We start from the raw sequence: 22,047 nt of genomic DNA on the forward strand, positions 1-22,047 counted from the left end.
TAATAGAACCATTCTTTACAATTGTAACTTGTAGAAAAGAAGCTAAACAGCACAACAACAGCAATTGTGTCAGGTAATTCCCATTGTCAACAGCAGACAGCTCAATCATTATTATTGATTGTGAGGAAACTAGCAATCCCCAGAGACAGAGAAAGATAAAGAGGGAGAAAAAGAGACGGATAGAAAATGGGGGACAAACAACAGCAACAGAGGTAAAAGAGGCAGCAATAACAGCTGAAAGAGAGTCTGGAAAATTGGTCAAGGGAGAGGCTCAAGAGAGACAGACAGGTAGTAGAGACAGAACCCTTTCTTATTTCATTTGGTCTCCTTGGGGTTATTGATACACAACAGAAAGTTGCAAAAAAGAGCTGGGATCAAGACTGCATGCCCTGTACATTATTTAACAACTCTATTTGTTTCACAGCAGCTGTTGTGTGTGTTTGTGAGCGAAAGTTGAACAGAGAGTAAAGTGAAGAACTGAAATAACTCTTTAAATTATTCTAAAAGTTAAACAAATTAATATATATTTTGATGAATTTTCTTTGTGATCAAAGTGTTGCTCTCAACAACTGAGACAACTCATTATCTTAAATCGTTTTCTGTCCTAAGATCAAACAGGTAAAGGATGACATAAAAATGCAAGAAATGTTGACAGAAATATTTAACCACATCTTCAGAAATTATGCTCTAATTAAGGCATTTATTTTACAGGCTGAGCCTCCAGTAGTTAACCGCAGTGGTTTTCAACACAGCGCCATTATTACATAGGTCTTCCTCTAACAAGAAAACAGCAGGAGGTTTCACTGATTTACAATAATTCTGCCACATTCAATAAGCTGGAGACATTTTACAGCAGATATGTTGACAAAACATATCAGGAAAAGCTTGATACACATGTTTACAAAAGCAACATTGAGTTTTTCTAAGAAGCCACGACAGTGTGCCATCTTGACTAATACCAGAACAATGTTTCTAGATTACCTATAAAATGAATAACATATGCTGTAATGTTGGTAATAACATTTTTTTTCGTGCTATGAAATTGCTTCTCTGAAAAAGGCTAATTTGACCACAGTGAATTTAAAACCAACCCATTGATATAAAAAACACATTTTCAGGATCCACTTGTTCTAGGATACACACACAAACATGTGATGTTTTTAACGTATGCATGACCAAATGTGAGTTCAGTGCATGCAAGCACACATGAGAAAGACCGCCAAAGGGAGAGTGAAATGAAAACTTGGTCATGTATAAAGCAATATTCAGTTGCCAAGGAGACAATCCCCCTCTTGCATGCATCCCTTCTCATCTATCCATCCATCCTGCCCTACCTTTGCTTGGGTCACGATACAAATGGGGGGATGAATATTTAAAATGCACTGATTAAGTGCTTTATTGATGAGACAAACACACTTTCACGTGTCTTATTCCTTTCTACTCACACAGCGTCATTATATGTTTCATGTCTATAAAATCTCCTACTTTGCTCACAAACATATGCACGGTTCTCCTCGCGGTCGCCTTCTTGACTGTATCATCTATTATCAGAAGGTGACGGTGTCCGGACCAATTAAGCTGCCTGCTTTAACGCTGCATAGCCACAGTGTTGGAAGGAAAAGTATTTCGCTGTTGTCTGTCTCTCCTGAGTGTGTTTATACTGTACGTTGTATGTTTGTGTGTAGGAGGGGGTTTGCAAGCATCTGCATATGTGTGTGTCTATCAGCACATATGTATGTTAAGTGGGGTTGGCAGTTTCTATTTATAGCTCTTAATGGTTTTGCACAATTGGTCCTTAGCCTGTGTTTTACTCTTTGGCTAACCTTGGACTTTAGTTATGACATCCCCTATTTCAAATGATAAACCCCGACACATGCATAGACTGAAACACATAAAGACTTCAGTCTGCTTTAGTGTTGGAATATAAATTATTGCTATTAAACCACCTCATGTATACTTAAGTGAAAGTTTGACGGGATAAACTCCACTGGATAAAATCCCTTAATTGCAATGTACTATGTAACTTGATTTCAATCCTTTCAGAATCCTTTTTTATGAAAAGTGACATGTTTTCACTGAATTTAACTAAGGGAAACATCTGAACATAAACAGTGTTGTGAGTATAATCACACACACGCACACACACACACACACACACACACACACACACACACACACACACACACACACACACACACACACACACACACACACACACACACACACACACACACACACACACACACACACACACACACACACACACACACACACACCTCTTTAAACATCTGCTTGGTAGCTAATGAAGATTTAGCACATGTTGTGTTGATAGCCATGCTCTTGTGTAATTACAACTCTTAATATGCTGAACAATACTAGTTTTTGGTTAGACATGACCAACCTGCTGTTTCTACCATGAGGTGCATTGGGAACGGTTGCTGGATATCCGAATTTTTAAGACAAATGTTTAACCATTCACACATTTTGCGCTTCATATCCAAACACTTGGGATAATTACATTGTACTGTAAACTAAGTATGTTTGTGTTTGTGCAGCAGTTTAAAAGTTTTGTCTAAGATACTCGTTAACATGCAAATACAATAAAATCTGCACCATCCAACATCACAGAGGAGCCCTAAAATATACTGTATGCCCACTGTTTCCGACTTAATTTCCCCTTTAATGGTGAAAGAAACATGGTGTTGCAGAGGCATAGTTAATGAAGAGCAAATGCAGCCCCTAGCGAAGGCCTTCAGCCCACATTCATCATGGATTCAATTTCCCCCATGCACGTACAGAGAGTATCTGGAATCATTACAACACAACTAGCAGGCATCCCCTGCTCATAAATAAGCCTGTTAATTGACCTGTCATAGCTAATTGCTGCAGGGGATAGGAGACTAGTTTGTGTGTATGTGGGTGTGTGTGTCTGTGTGTGTTTAAAAAAAGAGTTGTCTGTATGTGTGCATTTTTGTGGATGTAACTCAGTGTTTGTGTATGTAAATGTGTTTGTGTGTAAAATCTTATACACAGATATATGGACAGAAGAGGTGTGTGTTTCGGGGTGATTGTATGAACAGTGGAGGACTCTCTTTGCTGGGTTTGTTGATTTTAGAGCCATTAGTAATCAGCCTTGAGACAGGGACTATGTGAGGCAAACCAGCGCAAGTATCGACCCAAATGGTCAGCCTGTCCCACCACAGGGCAAGAGAGAAAGATACGCAGAGATAAAGAGACCAAAACAGAAAACAGAAAACAGAGAGATATTGAGAAACACACACCGGAGGATAGAGGCACGCAAAACCAAACCCATCATCATTTTTTGCCCACACTTTTTTCCCCCTCTCTGATGGGTTGTAAACTTGCTGAGGCACACACATATAAACACACAATTACAAAGAGACATGGTGAGTTTGAAAAAAAAAAGGTGGGAAATGAGTGAGAGGAAGCATAGTTTACAGTCAGAAAGAAAGACTGAGTCATAAAGTTTACTCGGCCACATCCCAACAGGAGAGAGCTTACTGCAAGTGCAGCTGCCATAGAGCCAGAGGGACTTCAATGATGTGTCAACAGACAGTGCTCAAACACAGGCGCTGGCTCTGTTATGGCTCCCAGTCCATTTTCTCCCACAATTGACTGAAACTGAATAGTGGACTTAAACTTCTGATAAACTTGCATGTAAATATTATAGTTCAGGAAGGTTTTATCCCACGAATTTGATAAGAATTTAGACAGGAGACCTGGTTCACATTGGTTTGTAATTACTTAAAAACCGTAAGTAAATATTCTTGTATCAGCAAATTAAACATGACAGTCTAGGAATGGGCGCAGATGTAAACTCTTTGTATTGTAATATACATTTTCTTGCAGTACATTGGTTCCCATGATGCACCTGTGCATTCAAACTGAAATCATAGACAAATGCAAAGAATGTCAAATCTGAAAATGGACTCTTGTAAAATTACCTACACTCCCCACAAATACTATATGCACTGATCCAACTGTCTCTATGCTAATAGGGATTTTGATAGTGACTCAGGGTGTTGGTCGATTCAGAGTACCGATCTGATACCTTTGCTCTCTTTTCCTCTTCACTTTAAAACTCAATATCTCTCAAAGTGGAAACGACAGGGATAATTGCTGAATTTGTCAGTTGATGCTGTAATTACACGTCTAGTCTTGTAATGCAATCAAACACCCTGTTTGAGCTTGGAAACTTTCACATCTCTAAGAAAATGGTAAACATAACAATGTTAGGGCTTTTGAAATTGTGTTGTTTCAATTTCTAATGACTTGGAGTAAAAAAGTACATTTAATTTGGCTTACCTGATTTATTTACACATTTGTATTTGTCATATTCTTTTTTGATGTGTATCTACAGATGCCAATGGGTCTAATCGGTGTGAAACCTTGTTCTCCACCCTGAGATCAGCACATTATTGTAGAAGCGAATAATCCTCTGGTTATATGGATAGGCTTGGTGCTGAGTGTTCAGTCAAAGGCCCTCATTTATCAATACCTCCCTCAGTACTAAAATGTCAAAATGTTGTATCAACATTTATTTAATAAAAGAAAAAAGCACCCAAGACTCTCATTTAAAAGACTGGGTTTGATTTATATTCTTCATATTTTACATTGACTTCATTGGTTATACTATTGTCATACATTTGTGTGGCTTGATATATAAGAATGTGATACTATTGATTCCAGTGGGCAAACTCTCTCATTGCTGGGCAGCTGCCTGCCAACAGGGAGCTTGAGTTCTTGATCTAACATTGCCACCACTCCGATGTGAACAACTTAACCTCTTAAGCCCTGAGCCTGTTTTTCAGGTCGCAGGCTCGAAAATGACATTCCCAGAACAAATGACCATATCTTCCCTTCTAAAAGGGTTAAATTAATAATCTTTTTTCTCAAAGTAATGATAAACCTGTGAGTTGGATGTAGAAAAGTCAGAATCAATATAGATGTTTTTTATTTTAAAGAAAATTCAGATTGAACATAGTAAAAAACTGTAAATTATAGTGTCCGTCCAAAAATTCTTTTTTACTTATAGTGAAAACTACCCTTGGATGATGGGTTAGTAGACTAAAAGCTTTAGGAATCCAAAGTACAACATATAATAAGTACCCTGTATCAAGATTGATGCAAAACAAGTGAAATTTGACCTTTTTAGAGAGATTTAGCCAAAAAAACCCACTTCTGGGGTCATTTGGGTGGATTTGATCTATCTCTGGCCCCCCTTACTCGATTTTGATGAATGAAATCTCTTTATAACCGCTCGAGCCAATGGAATCGAGGGAAAGTTATATACACACCAAAACGTTAACAAATAAGTGAGAGTGACGCGTTACCAAAACCGGAAGCTGCATACACTCTGGTGGCTACCATTAGCAGCTAACTTTTCCGCTCCGATTTTTACATGAAAAATGGAATTATGGATTATAAATAATTTTTTCAAAGCCACAGGTACATTATCAACCTATGGATCAACAGTTGTAGATTTTTTTTTTTTCGTTTTAATGCCATTGAACACGTCTTTTGACCTAATTGACAGCTACGGTGAGACGATCTGCCGTAAAAGCTCCGTAAAGGTACGTGTTGTGATGTCTGTGTTTGCTTCCCCTGTCGCAAGTTCGGATCGCTCAGTGATGATACTATACCTAAATAATCAGTGGAGTCTCAGCTTTAATCGGCTATATTGTATGTGCAGCTACAATAAGTAATAAGGGTATCTTTATCTTGAATTGTGTGCCGCAGTGCGTTAGAATTTTTTCGCTCAGGGGTCATTTAGACCCTTCTTATGAGACTTGTGTTTTGTTTTGGTAAAAATGGTTCATGTCTTCAGTTAGCTGAGATTCTTCCCGTTAATCTGGTGCTACACATTAATAGTTTCATACATGTTAAGAAGCCCTGAGACATTATCTCGAAAACAAAACGGTGGGAGGGGTCCAATGGGGAAACCGCCGTGCTTAAGAGGTTAAATGTATTACTTTATGCCTCAACCAAAAAAAAAAAGAAAAGAAAAAAATGATATTTTATATATCTGGTAACTCTGACATTACTGTATAGTCAATAGCTCAGGGGTCTTAAAATAAAGTCTGAATTTGATGACTTTCCCTGGTTCTTTGGAACTTTAAATGTCATGTGGAGAGACAGTTTCTTCTAAAACATGTATAAAAATTCAAGGAAAGTTTTAAATTCTTTTACAATTCCCTTGCTTCTCAAAAGCCACCCGATATATCTGGGCTGCAGTGGAGGCCTTGGGGAAAGACATAAAGGAAATGTTTCAGATGTGAGAGAGGATTACAGGGAACAAAAAAGTGTGTTATTCAATTTTTCTTTCTTATTTTACTTAGAGCAAGTCTTAGCAGACCTGACAATGCTGTCTCCACGTGGTAGAAATGTACTCTCAAGAGGCGAGAGCTGGATTATTCTAATTCAGCGGGTGAGGTCTTTCAACATCTAGCAAGCAGTATTCAACTCTCAACAGTTGACCAGGTCATCCCTTTAAGCACATCTCAGCAGCTTAGTGTGGGTGCAAGTGTGGAGAGAGCGTTACAGCTGTAAGAAACACAACCTCTTATAGTAGGTAACCGTCCCTATGCTGTTCTACGCTATTTTTTTAATGACAGACTTATTCCTTAATGTTATGAAATTATCACTCGTCACCGGCTTGAGCTTCAATATCAGGATACATGTATTTATTATCCTCGCAAGAATGGAAGTAGTCATCACACACAGAGCTGCATGGGACAAATAGTTCCCAGAACAGTGTCCTTCACATGCTTATATACAAGAGAGGGTGTTATTCAGTCAGATGCAGAATACGGGTTCAAAGCAGTATTCTGTGCTTAGTTCAGATTAGCTAAGGCCCACGTAAGCAATACACATGACAGTCATATGTCTCTCTCCATAGAGGCTGAATCATCATGTTAATCGTTGTCACATAGCTATCATATGCCTAAAACAGTATGTCCTGACGCTCTTAATCATACATCCGGTTACATACACAGATACAGTACGTAGGGCCTTTGTTATCATGTGCTACTCTGATATTGGAAGAGCACATTCAGTATTTCCCCAACCCTTAGCATTATACTGCTCCATTATACTGCCAAGTACAATACATGTCTTTACTGCCATATTGTTGTTGGGAAGAAAAGCAATCGGCAAGCTTTTACCTGAAAGGGTCCACTGGGGCTGATGTCAAAGAACGCTCTCCTCCAGTCCGGGCCCTGGTGACCAGACTTCGACCAGACCACCGAGTCCACAGAGGCAATGCTTCTCACTCTCAGAAGCACATTGAGGGAGCCTGTGAAAGATAACCACACATGCATTCATAGGCACACACAGCCACACACACAGAGTACAGATCATTAGAAACTGTAGTGAACTGTCAATGAGCTAATAATTCTGAGCTACTGTATGTTAAGCTGCTTCACGTTTTAAGATTATTGAAATCTAAACGACAAAACATTTGCATATATTGACCCACATTTAATGACTTATTTCGACGGACTTCAACATATCTTATCTTGAAATTCAGAAAGAAGCATATGTTGAATGACATAATAAATAGTGGACACATTAATGAAATACATGTATGTTGATGAGCCATGTCTAATCAGTTCAGATGCTTCAATCCCAATTATATATACCTATTATATACACCTATTTATCAGCTTTATTCAGATAAGTATGCATCTCATGATAGATTACGTACGTAATGTTACGCTCACGAGAGAAACAGGAGGTAATTGATTGTGCTTTCATCTCAGTGAAACTACACCATGTCTTACAGCCCTGCCACAATTTACTGTACAAGCGGCTAGCTCTTTTCTGTCTCTGTCATTCGCATAAATCTACCCAACCCAAATAGCCCAAGCTGATGTCAAATTGTCAACATTAAATGTCAGATAGAGAATTAAGGATTTTATTCAGAAAATCCAGGGGACAAAGCTCCAAGCAGCACATACTCTGCTAGAATTGCATTTGAGCACTACATATTTCAAATTGCATTTACTTTTATGGTCAGAATCAAGGCTGTGCCGTGGACGTGATGTAATTTATTATAGCAAACGGTAACAAGTGCACTGCATGTGGTAGAGCGAGGCTTTAAGGTCAGATACTATATGTGGATGACATTTAGGTGGAAATGAAATGTGGATGAGTACTGACATGTCTCGAACTCTCCATTGACAGTCCAGTGGATAGTTTTATTTGTACAATAGAGCAAAAGGACAGCCGCCAGTAGGAAGGAAGAGAGGAAGTCAGAGAGAGAAAATTATGAAAAGGAGATGTTGCTAATTTTGTTTAATCTTTTGTTAGTTTATATTAGACACATCACTGCCACAGGATGTTTGGTAAATCCTTAATTGATTTTTTTACTGTCGACACATGATATAAAAATCAATTGTCTTGAGTCCTGGAAACAATTTAGAGAGAGTGGCACCATTCGAGGCATAAGGACGTGATCCAATAGTCTCCCTCTCTCTTTTTCTTTCTCTCTTGGGTCTGTAAGGTGTGAGAGAGCAATTCATCTTCTTAACGATCCTCAGCCAGCTCCTAATTGGAACATTAACCAACCACCAGTCTCTTAAACAAACACGCAGGCAGGGGGAACCATATTGGTGTATTATATAGTGTGTGTTATCTAATGTATATGTGTGTGTGTGTGTGTGTGTGTGTGCACATGAAGATGAGTATGTTTATGTGGCTGTATGCTTGCGTGTGAACACAAATGTTTGTAATTAATTTGTGTGTATGGATATCTTTCAGCTAATGATCTTCAAACCTTCTTATAGGCTGGTGGTAATTAGCTTCCTACTCTGTCACAACAGATGCGTGACTAAGGGAAGTGGGCTGTTTATTGGTTAAACAGGGAGTTTAAATAACATGTTGGGGGTATCTGTGTGCGTGGTATAGAGAGACTATCAGTCAAAAGTGTTAAAAACACCCATTTCAATTCACTTTTGATCAAATTTAAATCTGCAAATAATTTTTTTTGACTTTTCCAGTTTCCAAACAGTACTGTATGCACCTTGGTAAGATGAAACATGACTGAAATGTATTAATAAAAATATGTGTTTTGATATATATCCGTCCTATTTGTCAAACTCAATGGATTTCAGCCTACTCATGGTCTTTCTATATGTCATTGTAGGAAATACACTCATCCAATTAATTTCTTTAGGATAACAAGATCAATTTCCCATGTCTGTATGTTCAATATGAACCTGAAGCTAGACAAACAAGATGTTATTACAACTACTTTTATAGATTATAGAAAATAATGGCTTTATTGTCATTGCCCCCATTATGTAATGACGAATGCTGTGAGGCTTTTGAAACAGTTAATGTAACATATGACACATGAACGAACGCAAGCTCACCTTCCATAGTAATTAAAAAGACAAATTAAAAAGTAACAGTTACATTGGCACATCAAGAAATATAATCGGTATATCAAAAAACGTAGAACTCAGTGGCATTTCAAGTTTTGCATATTTAGTTATAGCGATTGTGGAGTTCAGTTCAGTGATGGCTGTGGGGTAAAAAGCTGTTTTGGAGCCTGTAAGAGTGGGTCCTTGTTGCCCTGTAGCGTCTTGCAGATGGCAGCAGAGAGAAGAGATGGTGGTGGGGTGACTTGCATCCCTCACAATGCTGCTGGCTCTGTGGAGGCAGCGTGATCTGAATAAGTCTTCCAGTGAGGGCAGGGGAAGTCAGATTTGACCATGCTATGTTAAAGTCTCCCGAGAGCTCTTTTGTCTACCACTGAACAGTTGGTATACCATACTGTAATAAAGTAGATCATTACACTTTAAATAAAATGAAGATGGACTTTCTTTTTCCAGACTGTTTCTATTTGTTTCTGGTCTTTATCCCAAGTTAAGTAAATATCTTATTTAACAGACATAGGCTACAGTGTATCATGGTGGTATTGATCTTCTGATCAAAGTTAACAAAAAAAGCAGGATTATTTTGAGGTTGTCTCCGTGCAGGTACAAACAGCAGAATACTTGTTGTAAAAATGATGTACTGATATTGCAGCTGGAATAGCCTCATAAAAGTGTCACATGCAACTGTCACATTACATCTGAAAGGATAGTCACTGTAGGGATATAATGGAAGGAAACAATAACTAATGCTGGTGTAGCCCACTCGCACCTGTATCACCACCACTCTGTCATTCTACCTCCACATTACTAAGCCTTGTTGTCTCCTTCCTCATTCACCACCCATTCTCCTGTCTCACCCTCACCTTTCACTTTCCCCCCCACACATATACACACAGACACACACACTTACAAGCATACACACACGAGAAAAGGAAGAGCACTCTGATAAGCAGTCTATTGATTGGACCGAGGGACAGCAGAGAGTGTTTTAAGAGTGTCAGAGAGGCAGAGGAGAAAGCACAACTCTATCAGGGCTACTTGTTCGTACAGACGACAGAGAGGAGGACAGCAAAGAAACACAGCCACACACACAGTCGGATGTACACACACACACACACACACACACACACACACACACACACACACACACACACACACACACACACACACACACACACACACACACACACACACACACACACACACACACACACACACACACACACACACACACACACACACACACACACACACACACACACACACACACTCCTTTAACTTAAAGGCCTGCATGGGATCTCCTGTCCCTCTGCCCATAATGATGCTGTGTTTTCGTATTCTGGTGTGTTAAACTGAGAGCCAACACTATACTGTAGTTTATGCCGCCATACAACAAGCAAAAAAACGTTTATTAAAATGTCTGATTAGATAATCAATTCAGCAGCAAAAGAAAAAGGTCAAATCTAGGCTTAGCTAAACCTGTCCTTGCTAGACAACAAGCTTATCAGAAGGTTTTTCGAAGATGAGTGTTGACATAAAACGTTTCAAAGCGTTTTACCTGACACACAGGCACCCCATTCTCTTCTAGTTCTGTAAATATCTGTACAGCAAACAAAGTCAAAGTAATAAAAAGTGCAATCCACAGCTGCATACAACATTTCAAACGTTTAAATAACCCCAAACTCTAATTTGCTATCCATAACTGTGAAGTGAAAATAATCCAGTGGTTTTAGGAAAGCTTGCCATTGGCACTCTGAGCCTGTCTACCTAATGCCAAACCAAACTAATTAAATATTGTTTATTGTTGCTGCCAGTGAGCCCAAAGAGAAGCACATTAAGGTGAACAACAAAACACATCACATGGGGAGGTCTTTATTTGCAGTGTTAGCCTATTTGCTACCCAAAATCTGCACTTCACCTGTTTCATATCCACATAAAACCATGATTATAAAACAGCTAAAGTATATGTGGGTCAGAAAAGAGCAACATTTCTACAGCATGTCTAAAAATGTCTAATATATACAGCCCTTTTACAATTGACAGTACTTGAACACTATGCGATTGAGTACATTGAACCTTGTTAGAGTGTTTCAGGATAACTCACGAGCTCTTTCATCCTCTCCCTACTTCTGAACATGAACAAGTTGATGGCCTCTACTGCAGCTCTCCATTCTAGGCTTCTTTTTTTTTGCTTCCTTCAATGCCTCCTCATACTTGTTTGCTCATGCTTCCTTTGTTCTTGCACTTCATCTTTCTTTGTCCATCTCCTTTTCCTACCATCCTCTTTGCTTGCTCTCCCTTCCTCTTCATTAGAGCTTTCACATCCTACCCAAGGCTTGCCCCCCCCGTCCCCCCGTCCTTTCCTCACTCTTATAGTCTCGTCTCTCCTCTCACTGACCCCTCTTTCTTATCCTCGCCTTGTTTCTCTTGGTCATTAAGAGTCACACTGTGTCTTCCTGGCAGGAGTGTGAGCTCTGCCAAGGTAAGGCAATTAAAGTGACAACAGATTGGAAGAGACTGGGAAAACAACAGAGTAAATTGAGGAAGGACTTGTAGCAGCGCTGGGCATAACTGCAAACAGAATGTACTAATCGTACGCAAGCGCTCTGTGACTGATTTCGCATTTACTCGTCTCCTTGTTTTGCTGTGAAGCCCGAACCTGAGACCTTGAGGAGGATGCACAATGCAAGTGCATAAACTAATACATTAATTTGAATTGTAACATGCAGAAATATGTTGTAAGACAAAATAGAGAGGTAGCCTGGAAAATAGCCACTTAAGATAGTTTAGAGTTTAGATATATACCATACCAAATACATTGAAAAGTATCACTAAACAAGAATTGAATACGGGAGGTAGTAAAATGTTCCTTTCTAAGGCAGCAATACGACTAGGGGGGATAAGAACTTCTAAATTCATCAAACTAGGAGTAGTATTGCATTTGTTTATCAATCAAGTGCCTATTTATAGCATTTGAGCAAACAACTCCCCACATTCAGCAGGAACAGAGTGGAAGGAGTATTACATTACATTGCATTTAGCTGACGCTTTTATCCAAAGCGACTTACAATAAGTGCATTCGACCAGGAAGATACAAACTTGAAGAAAACAGAATCATATAAGTACATCAGAGGCCTGTACTACGAAGCCGGATTTTCCTAACCTGGATATGTTTGAGTTAGCCGGCTGGCCCAATCCAAAACATACGCGCTCGGGCTAAACTGTACTACGACGCTGGTTATCAAGTGGATCGCTCAAGCCAGCCGTGTCCTATCTAGTTAGGTGCGCGTTCACATGAAAGGGGTGGTATTTGGAGCATTCGACCAATCTCAAACATGGACAAGCGTACTGACAGCGCAGCGTCATACTTCCTGAATGAAAAGTGAACTTTAATATTAGTCAAATATGAAGAAGTTAAACTTTAAACATCCATGACTTAAACACTTTATCCAGGATAAAAGCCACATAGCTGCACCTGCAAGGTGAATACAGCTGGTAAAAGAAAAAGTGTTTGAATGCGTACATTAACAGGTTTATGATATCACTGCCCCGTCCAAGACACGAGTGGATCTGACTTTAATTAGGAGAATTTGACTCGAGTGTTTCGTCAACTTAATGTGTTGCTTAAAATAATACTTCTGCATACAGTATGTGACACTGTGAGTGTTGCCAGATACGGCTCAAGAAGCTGACTCAAATAAGGAAATATATGATACATTTTGATGTGATATGATATGAATGATAATGGGACACATCGCCGTCTGCACTCACAGTGCCGCGGACTGTACTTAATGTTACTCTGATCCGGTTACTTATGTCGTGGCAGATATTTAAGTAAGCTTTCTTAACGCTAATGTTATAATAGTCAGATTGCTCTGAAGATGGGAGGGGATATTCTATTAATTTTCACGTTCACACAGTCAGTTGATTTTTGCCGGCCGTCTTTCCTGCAACGGCAGTTTTTCTGTATTTCCTCTATCCTGTAATATGACTTGATAGCTTTAAACTCCGCACACGGAGCTCTGATTGGTCAGCAGGCGGTGCTTTCACTGAGTTGATCTCTTAGCCTGCAACCTAACCTCCTCCCGAGGAGGTTAGCCGCTCAGCATAAGTTACCATGGAGATCTAGCCCGCTAAAAAGAGAACCAGCGTCGTAGGACCGGAAAGCCTGAGTTTTCCCTGAAGTCAGCCGGCTAAGCGAAAATCCGGCTTCGTAGTACAGGCCTCAGGTTTCATAGAGCCAAAACATTTCAAGTGCTACTCAACTGGCTTTAGATAAGCCAGTCCTTTGTTAGTATATAAGTGCTTTGTTAGAAATTCTTTGTTAGTAATTATATCAGTAAGGATAATACCATTAGAGACATGTTTCTTCTTCTATGTGTTGATTTTAAGTCAAATGTAAGCCCTAGCTTGGTCGAGCCCCTCTGTGATTTGTATCTTTACTCCGAGGATACATAACCTTTTCAAAAGATTTGCTAGAGTGTATACATGTTAAAGGTCAGACTGTTCATGTTGTCAGCAAAGGACACACTTTCTGTCATGTTGATGAACAGAATACACAGCAGAGCGGTTCTTTGTTGATGGACGCATCCATTTTGATGTACTTTGAGTTAAAAAATACATAATATTTTATTTATTAATAGTCTTACTCAATAATGACACTGCCTGATTGCTGGTCAGATGTTTAATCTCAAAATGTCACTGTGTGTTTTAGAACTGAGTAGAGATTGGGCACTGTAATAAGTGCTGCAATGTTTAGCTTTCAGACTGAATGTGTTTGATAGTGGCTCTGCAAAGCTATACATTGCTAAAAGCTCACATCAGCATGTGTATAGCCTTACACTGATATTGCTGGTATTTTTGATGTTGATGATTCACCAGATATAAAGATATATATTGCAATTCCTGGAATATGAATGTTTGCACCAAATGTGTGGTGATGATTAAGAAGAAAACAATAGGACTCATCACCTGGGAGTGGGGACAATGAATGTACACCATTTCATAACCATCCCATTGCTAATTGTTGACTTCATTTAGTCAAGACATTTCAGTTCACAAAAGTGGTAAACAAAAACAGATAATGTTGCTAATGGATAAACAACGATAGGCTGAGAATAAGTGAGCTTTTCTATATCATCATAACCCTCAAACAATGTTTTAGACAAAATGCCTTTTCTTATATTCATACAGGAAAGTACACGCACGCACGCACGCACGCACGCACGCACGCACGCACGCACGCACGCACGCACGCACGCACGCACGCACGCACGCACGCACGCACGCACGCACGCACGCACGCACGCACGCACGCACGCACGCACGCACGCACGCACGCACGCACGCACGCACGCACGCACGCACGCACGCACGCACGCACGCACGCACGCACGCACGCACGCACGCACGCACGCACACACACACACACACACACACACACACACACACACACACACACACACACACACACACACACACACACACACACACACACACACACACACACACACACACACACACACACACACACACACACACACACACACACACACACACACACACCAACATTATGCCCTTCCAAACACTATAATATCCTTAGGAGGCAGGGCAGGTCAGGATGTAACAAATGTTACAGTGAAGCCTGCAGGCTTGTGCTATGGACACATAAATCAACATTGTGTATGTGAACAAATGTGTGTTTGTGCCTTTATGTATTTGTAACTTCTACTGTACGTTTTTTGTGTGAATCCATTCCTGTGTCAACGTGTGTGTGCAGGTGTGTAGGCTACAAGATGTATGCATTCTAGCTGTGTGACGGAGCATATTATGATGAACAGCTCCCCAAAATGACTGATTGTGTCTTGCCACTACCATTAATCACACACCCACTGCCCCCTTCAGCCACCTCCAAATACACACTGAGGCACAAGAAGAAACAAACAGAACTTTAGTAACGCCCCTACCCTCTCCTTCTCACTCCCACACATACACACACATACAATGTTGTTTCTGACCAGCCCTACTGTACAAGCGGGGGTCAAGAGCAGAGTTCAGCTTTGACAGGTGCTCAGATATATGAGAACCTTGATTACAATGAGTATGAGCGTGCCCACTACTGCATAACCATTTGTGTTTTTGAGAGACAAATTATGTTTTGTTGTATTACTCACCAATATGTTTGCCCTTCATGTGGTAGTAGAAAGCGACACAGTATGGGACTCTGCCAGAGCCCTTGGGGCCTCTGACTGAGGTCACATTAAAAAGTGGAGAAAGCAGACGAGCCTTGTCCCCCTCAGTGCGCGGCCGTGATGCTTCAATGTACATGTAGTACCCTGAAACGTACAAGACAACACTCTATTGTCCGAGGATCGAATGAAACAGAACAAAGTAATGTAATTACAATGTTGTACAATTGTGCATTGTGTATTATATACAGCCCTGTCGCTGTAATACTTTGACGAAAATACATAGAACTGAAACTGTAAATACAATCTTTCCCTGGTTTCCTCACCTTCCTTGGTTCCACTGCGGTCAGTCTCGGGTCCGGTATTGGCAGATCGCTTGGGATTCTGGGATAGGTGATTTTGTCTCGTCCAGTCGAAGACATCACTCCGGTCTTGAGAGAAACCACAGATCCTCTGATCCTCAAAACCACACACATGGTCTGGGAGGTGTGTGTGTATGTAGAGAAAAAACAAGAAAAACATTTTTGATCAGTGACATTTAAAGCATTTGACATCACAAACTGCCGATGACATAATCTTCAGGGTTTTTTGCCGACCCACTTTTACCGTAATATTAATGGCAACGATATAGCTATATAATAACCTCTGCAATATGCAATTCAAATGTGAAGATCAGACAGCCAGGCAATTACTGACAAAGTGATAGGCACAATGTGGGAGGAAGGGTGTATAATGTGAAACTTAAAGTGAATTATGCATATTATGCATATTCTGATGCATGACTCCCACATGCAGAACACTTTAAAGGTAACTATGATTAGGCCAGGCCTTGTCAAATGTAGAAAAGCTAGACATAAAAAAAGGAAGATAAATGTGTTAATAGGTTTAACTCTTAAAAGACTTCTGACGAAAAAATAAGGTATGGCTGGAGATATTATGGAGAACAATATATAGACATTGGAACAGAATACTTAGGGTAAAAGCTGTTGATCTACTCTACCTTGGGTTTAAGCTAGAGGTAGTATTCTTTATTTCAAATAGGACATTTGTTAACACTTTGAAGGCTGCTTATAACAAGGGAAAAAAGACCAACATACATTCATTAAAGAAGAGTCTTCCATGCAAAGAGCTACAACTTCTCTAAACGGGGAAAATGGGATCTTGAATTGGTATACATTTTGATATATGTGTGAGATATATAAGACAGATTTTTTTTGCACGTTTAGAACTTTTACTTTTTGATTTAATCACATACAACGAAATGGAGAAAAATATATCATTTTGACAAAAACATGTGCAAAGAGAAATGCCATTATCCGTGATGGTGACGTGTCTTGTTAAGCCAGATAGAAGGGCTTCTCTCTATGTCATCCCCTCCATTAGCCCATCTGGAGTGCTCTGCCATTATCACAGACTCACCAAACAAATGGAAATAGAGGCAAGCGAGTTCAACGACAGCTATCGAAAACCATCCAAGCTGACAGATTCTGTGAGAGCTTCCCAAGCACTCACACAGTCCCCTGCAGATGCATATGGCCTGGGATACCCACGAGGATGGCTTGTTTGTACTTCTTTGTTTCAGTCAGCTAATCTATTACTATTCACACCCAGCCCCACTACATGGGCTCCTTTCAATTTGCACTGTTGTTCTCGCAGTCTGTTCCAATCTGCTGTTGTTTTAATTGCTTCACCCTGGCTGAGCCAACTGCCACTCCTGCCAGAAAAATGTGGGGTGTCTCTTAATGAAGAAAATAGACAAGATGCAATTGACTGTAAAGAGAGAAGGATTGCAAGAGTGAGGATGAGAAGCAGGGAGTGAAGGACTTGCGAGAGGGGAGCTAACAGGGATAAAGGAGGCACACCTTTAAGGTAGTATCGTCAAGTGTGTTTTAAGTATTTTGCTCATTAACCTTTTGCATTAACCGGTCTCATATCATTCTAATGTTACCACACTTAGATGACATATTAAATGTCACTGATCCTTTTATTTATTTCTCTCCACTGTTCCCACACTCTCAAGATTTAATCAAAAACAAGGCAGGGTCATGCCAAACTTTGCCTTTACAAAATGGTGCTGATATTGATTTCACCATTAAAGCTTAATTAGCCAGTAAAATTTGAACGTGCACTCCTGACTTCAACACCCTAACCTCAATCATGACATAACACCAGGCTTAACCTTAAAAAACAGACGATAGCAGTTAAGAGAGAAGTCTCACCTGAAGGTCTTGGGTAGGTGTAGGCTGTTTGGAAACAAAATCAGCTATGCTTAGTCAACATGCTTTGTACATCATCAATCTTTATCTAAAAATGAAAGATAATTACGTAACAAAAATGTTTGGTAGTTTAAAAAAAGACTTACGTTCTGAGTACTGTATGATGCGACTGGCGTACTCCCCGGTGCTGTAGGTGGTGATGGGTGCCAGTCGGACCTCGTAGGACAGAGGGATCCTCAGGTCTGATATGGTGTGGGACAGCAGCACACCCTTCTCTGGCTCCTTGCCCTTGAGGTCTATCTGCTTTGAGAGCACGTTCTGCTTGTTCTAGAGAGGGAACACACACACACGAGCAGGGAAGATGCAGACATTTTAAAATGTATACTTATCAAATATGCAAAAGCTTGCATAAAACAGTACAAAGAAAAGACATTGCACAACAAAAGATGATCACCAGGATATCATTACATTACATGTCATTTGTTAGACGCTTTTATTTGTATCCAAAGCGACTTGTGGACAATCCCCACATGAGCAATTTGGGGTGAAGTGTCTTGCCTAGGGACACAACGACATGCTGACTGCAGTGGGACTTGAACTTGCTATCCCCTGATTTGAAGTCCAGCACACTAATCACTGAGCCACAGCCCCGTATCAGACAGATACACTTTTCTTTTTTCTTGATGTCTTCTTCACTTTGATCTCTACCATGTTATGTTGATATGCTCACACAAAGCTTCAGTTCATCTCCAACTGTTAATATTTTCACAGTGATATTAACTGATCCTAGAATTACAGTGATAATGTACTTTTATATAAACTGAAAAAGTGAAACTCCTGACAGAAATGCCTACTGCTCAGATATGATCAAAGCATTTCTCTAAAAGACTGATCAAAGATATTTGCTTCGTATTGCAGAAGCACCAATCCTTTATTTACACAAAGCTTATTAATCACTATATCGTCATGTTATTTTACTCTTCATATTGCACACGCTTCCTGGCATTTCAATTTACCGTCAATGGAATTTCCCATGGGCATACAGCCAGTTCTGGGCTCACAGCCAGTCAAAATACCGCAAGACTTGGATTGTAGCTATCTTGGACTGCATACTTGTTTCAAACTAATCTGTTATCCAAAACAAAGCTAAACAGCTGTCAAAAGAATTACCACCAAAACAATGCTGGTGTCCTGCAACATACTCTGCTTTAAAAAATGATGTTACTGAGTGATATGCAACACAATGTAATATTGCCCAAAGCTCTGAAAACATAGACTCAATAAATATAACCTGTATCAGTATAATCTAAATAAATATTTATTTCACTTTGCAGCTTAAATCCTAAGCTTTAAAAAAAAGATTGGCCGTTTATTACAGAAACGAATACGGAGATACAAAATGGCTATGATGTAAATGCAGTCCAGTTGTTGTCTCCTCATTTTTTGAAAGTTAAGTTAGGTGTTTTTTTTTTAGTTAGCACCACTTTTAATAGAGTTAACGCTGTGCTATTCCACCCACAGAGAGAAGGATCCATTAGCTGTGTATCTGCCTCTGATCCCAGCTACTTAAAGACCTGACAGTGAGCTCAATCTAATGCATTAGGTCAGCCACTCCAGCATAACACCTTAGTACACCCACAGCATGCCATTATCAGGTAATGCATGCAGCATAAGTGGACGTAGTTGTGTGAGTGTGTGAGTGTGTGTGTGTGTGTGTGTGTGTGTGTGTGTGTGTGTGTGTGTGTGTGTGTGTGTGTGTGTGTGTGTGTGTGTGTGTGGTAAATGTCCACAGGCACAAAGCCCTTCCACCACACGTAAAATTGATATAAAAGATCAACAAGCAAAGTATAAAAAAGTTATATTAACCATTTTTGTCTATTCCATTTTTGTGGGATGATTGTGGAAAGTGTAAATAACAATAATAAAGTGTATTGTTGTTGTGCTGCTTCTATTCAGCTACTCCAGTCCAAATAGGTAACAGTTTGGCAGGTCATACACTGATGCATACCATTACTTTCCCTATAATTGCTTCAGTACTGTATGTTCTGACGTCTCCACGGTGACTTCTGCTTTTTCTCCTGTCCTCTGACACTCAAGTTCAAGTGAGCTATTCCAGTTGGATGTCTACTGCCTACCACAAATTCAAACTCTAGCTAGACTGTGCTAATCATTTCTATTGACAAGACCATGGTGACTCCTGCACAGGCTGCATATAATTTGGTATGAGTCCAATTATTATGCCAGTCCCATATGGCAGCCACAGCCTGGTCTCTGCAAGTTTGTGCTGGGTAACACACTTGGAATCAAATCACCCCTTCCTCACCAGGCCCTATGCCACTAATGGCTGTTAAATCTTCTTTTCACAGTGCCAGTCTGTCTGTTTCCAATTTTCAGTTTTTCCAACTTTTCACCCTCTCTTGCCAGTCATGGAACATCCTTCTCCCACCATGCACAACAGCAGGTCCCTTCAACCGAGGCGATATTATCTTTTCTCCCAGATAAATTTTTTTTCTCTAAACAAATAACAAAAGAATGTTCACTTTTTGAATAAATGTTAATTGTTTCAAAGAACCCTCCAATCTGCTACTCCATTTACATTTTCCTAGCAAATTCTGAGCACAAGACGTTTACATGATGGCTATGACCTTTGCACACAGGACACCTGTTGTAATGCAGTGGGTGTGATCCACATATTTTTGGTTGATTCCGAAATTGCACCCAGCAGATATCTCTCTAGTTAGCAGCATCAGCTACAGGGAATGAATAAAGAGATCTAACTTTTGAGCAGGATTATATAACAGGATACTGCATCTTTCAATAAAGACGGAGTAAAGCAACCTTTTGGTTTAAGAGACCATCACATCAAGGAAAGGTCACAGGTTTCGATTTCTCAAACAACGATGTGTCTTGTTAAAGTTTGTATGACTAAGTTCTGGACCCCTAGCTGCTGAAAGAACGATACAATGTAAATATCTATTTAGCGACCAAATAAATAAATTAGTCAGTCTAATGTAGGATTTGATAACTATGAAGGACACTGGTAAATCCAATCGTGTAAGAAGACATCAGATCATTAAGTTAACCACGATAAAACAATATACTTTATTGTAAGTTAAAGTCCTGCATTAAAAAAGTATAAATAGTGTACTGTATATTGTTGTGTCCCTACGATAGGAAGCACTGGACAATCTGATGGATCACAAATAAATATTTTTCAAACAATACAAACACCAGAGTACTTTTACCCCGTACTTTTCCCGTTTAGTTCCGTTAGTATCCCTTATGTCGCGTTCACACCAAAAAGAGTACTTAGTGCAGGGAACTTTTACCCCCCCAATTCTAGTGCCTGCTAGAGAGGTGGTACCAAAAAAGTACCAAAAAAGTACCAATTTCTATTGGCTGGGCGAATTGCCAACCACGCACCGTAAAACTCTGAAAAGTTTTGTGAAGCCGCCATTGCATTTGTGGCATTAGCATTATTAGCATTAGCATTAGCCCCGCGCACCAACGGAGAGAGAATAACTTATGGCAACACAAAAAAAACATGGGAGCGGTGGAGATGAGGAAGTGTCGGCGTTCTGGCGATTTACTCGGAAGTCCCCAACTCCGGGGACTTCCGGCCGGGGACTTCGGGCGGCAGTATACGCCGTGAAGTTGTTTGCGGCCTGCCAGTAAACCCAAAGCAGAAGAAGACGAAGTGACGTCAGCGGCTCATTTACGTAATCTTCCCTCAGGGAAAAGTACTCCGGTGTGAACGCGATTGGTACTTAGTGCCCTGGGGTACTAAGTGCCGGGGCACTAAGTGCCGGCACAAAGTATAGCAAAGTACTTGGTGTGAAAGCGGCTATTGGAAAACTGTTTTATTTTCTTTTGATGTTTTCTTTTTTTTCAATGTCAAATCTTACTTTGTTTGCAATTTGGAAGAACAGCATTTCAAATAAATGTATTGCAGTAAAAAGCTAAGTATTTCCCTCTGATATCTAATGGACTAGAAGAATAAAGTAACATGAAATGCTATGTCAGGTACAGTATAAGTGTATGACACTACTTTCTACTAGCATCATGCTTTAACACATAATGAAGAAGTGTAGAAGGCCAACTGTATTAAAAGCAAAAGGCTGGAAGGAAGCAGGATGCTACGTACAGAGCTGTAGGAGGTAATCCAAGAAGATAATGACAACTTTATACCTTTTTCTATTGTATTCCACTTCCTAAAGAATCTTTTCCAAAATCTGTGAAATG

The 22,047-nt window shown here is 39.9% G+C and overlaps 1 protein-coding gene across 3 annotated transcripts in view; it reads right to left on the reverse strand.

Moving 5' to 3' along the window:
* LOC117471186 (MAM domain-containing glycosylphosphatidylinositol anchor protein 1) overlaps window positions 1-22,047 on the reverse strand; it is a 167,935-nt gene that overhangs the window by 16,713 nt on the left and 129,175 nt on the right. For all 3 annotated transcript variants that reach the window (XM_034116023.1, XM_034116022.1, XM_034116024.1), the window contains 5 exons: window positions 17,952-18,132; window positions 17,809-17,832; window positions 15,916-16,068; window positions 15,575-15,736; window positions 7,185-7,315 (listed from right to left, as the gene is read on the reverse strand). In XM_034116023.1, the coding sequence (XP_033971914.1) occupies window positions 7,185-7,315; window positions 15,575-15,736; window positions 15,916-16,068; window positions 17,809-17,832; window positions 17,952-18,132 (651 nt within the window). The remainder of the gene's footprint in view (window positions 1-7,184; window positions 7,316-15,574; window positions 15,737-15,915; window positions 16,069-17,808; window positions 17,833-17,951; window positions 18,133-22,047) is intronic.

This window comes from Trematomus bernacchii, unplaced genomic scaffold (genome assembly GCF_902827165.1).
Source record: "Trematomus bernacchii unplaced genomic scaffold, fTreBer1.1, whole genome shotgun sequence".
NCBI lineage: Eukaryota > Metazoa > Chordata > Actinopteri > Perciformes > Nototheniidae > Trematomus > Trematomus bernacchii.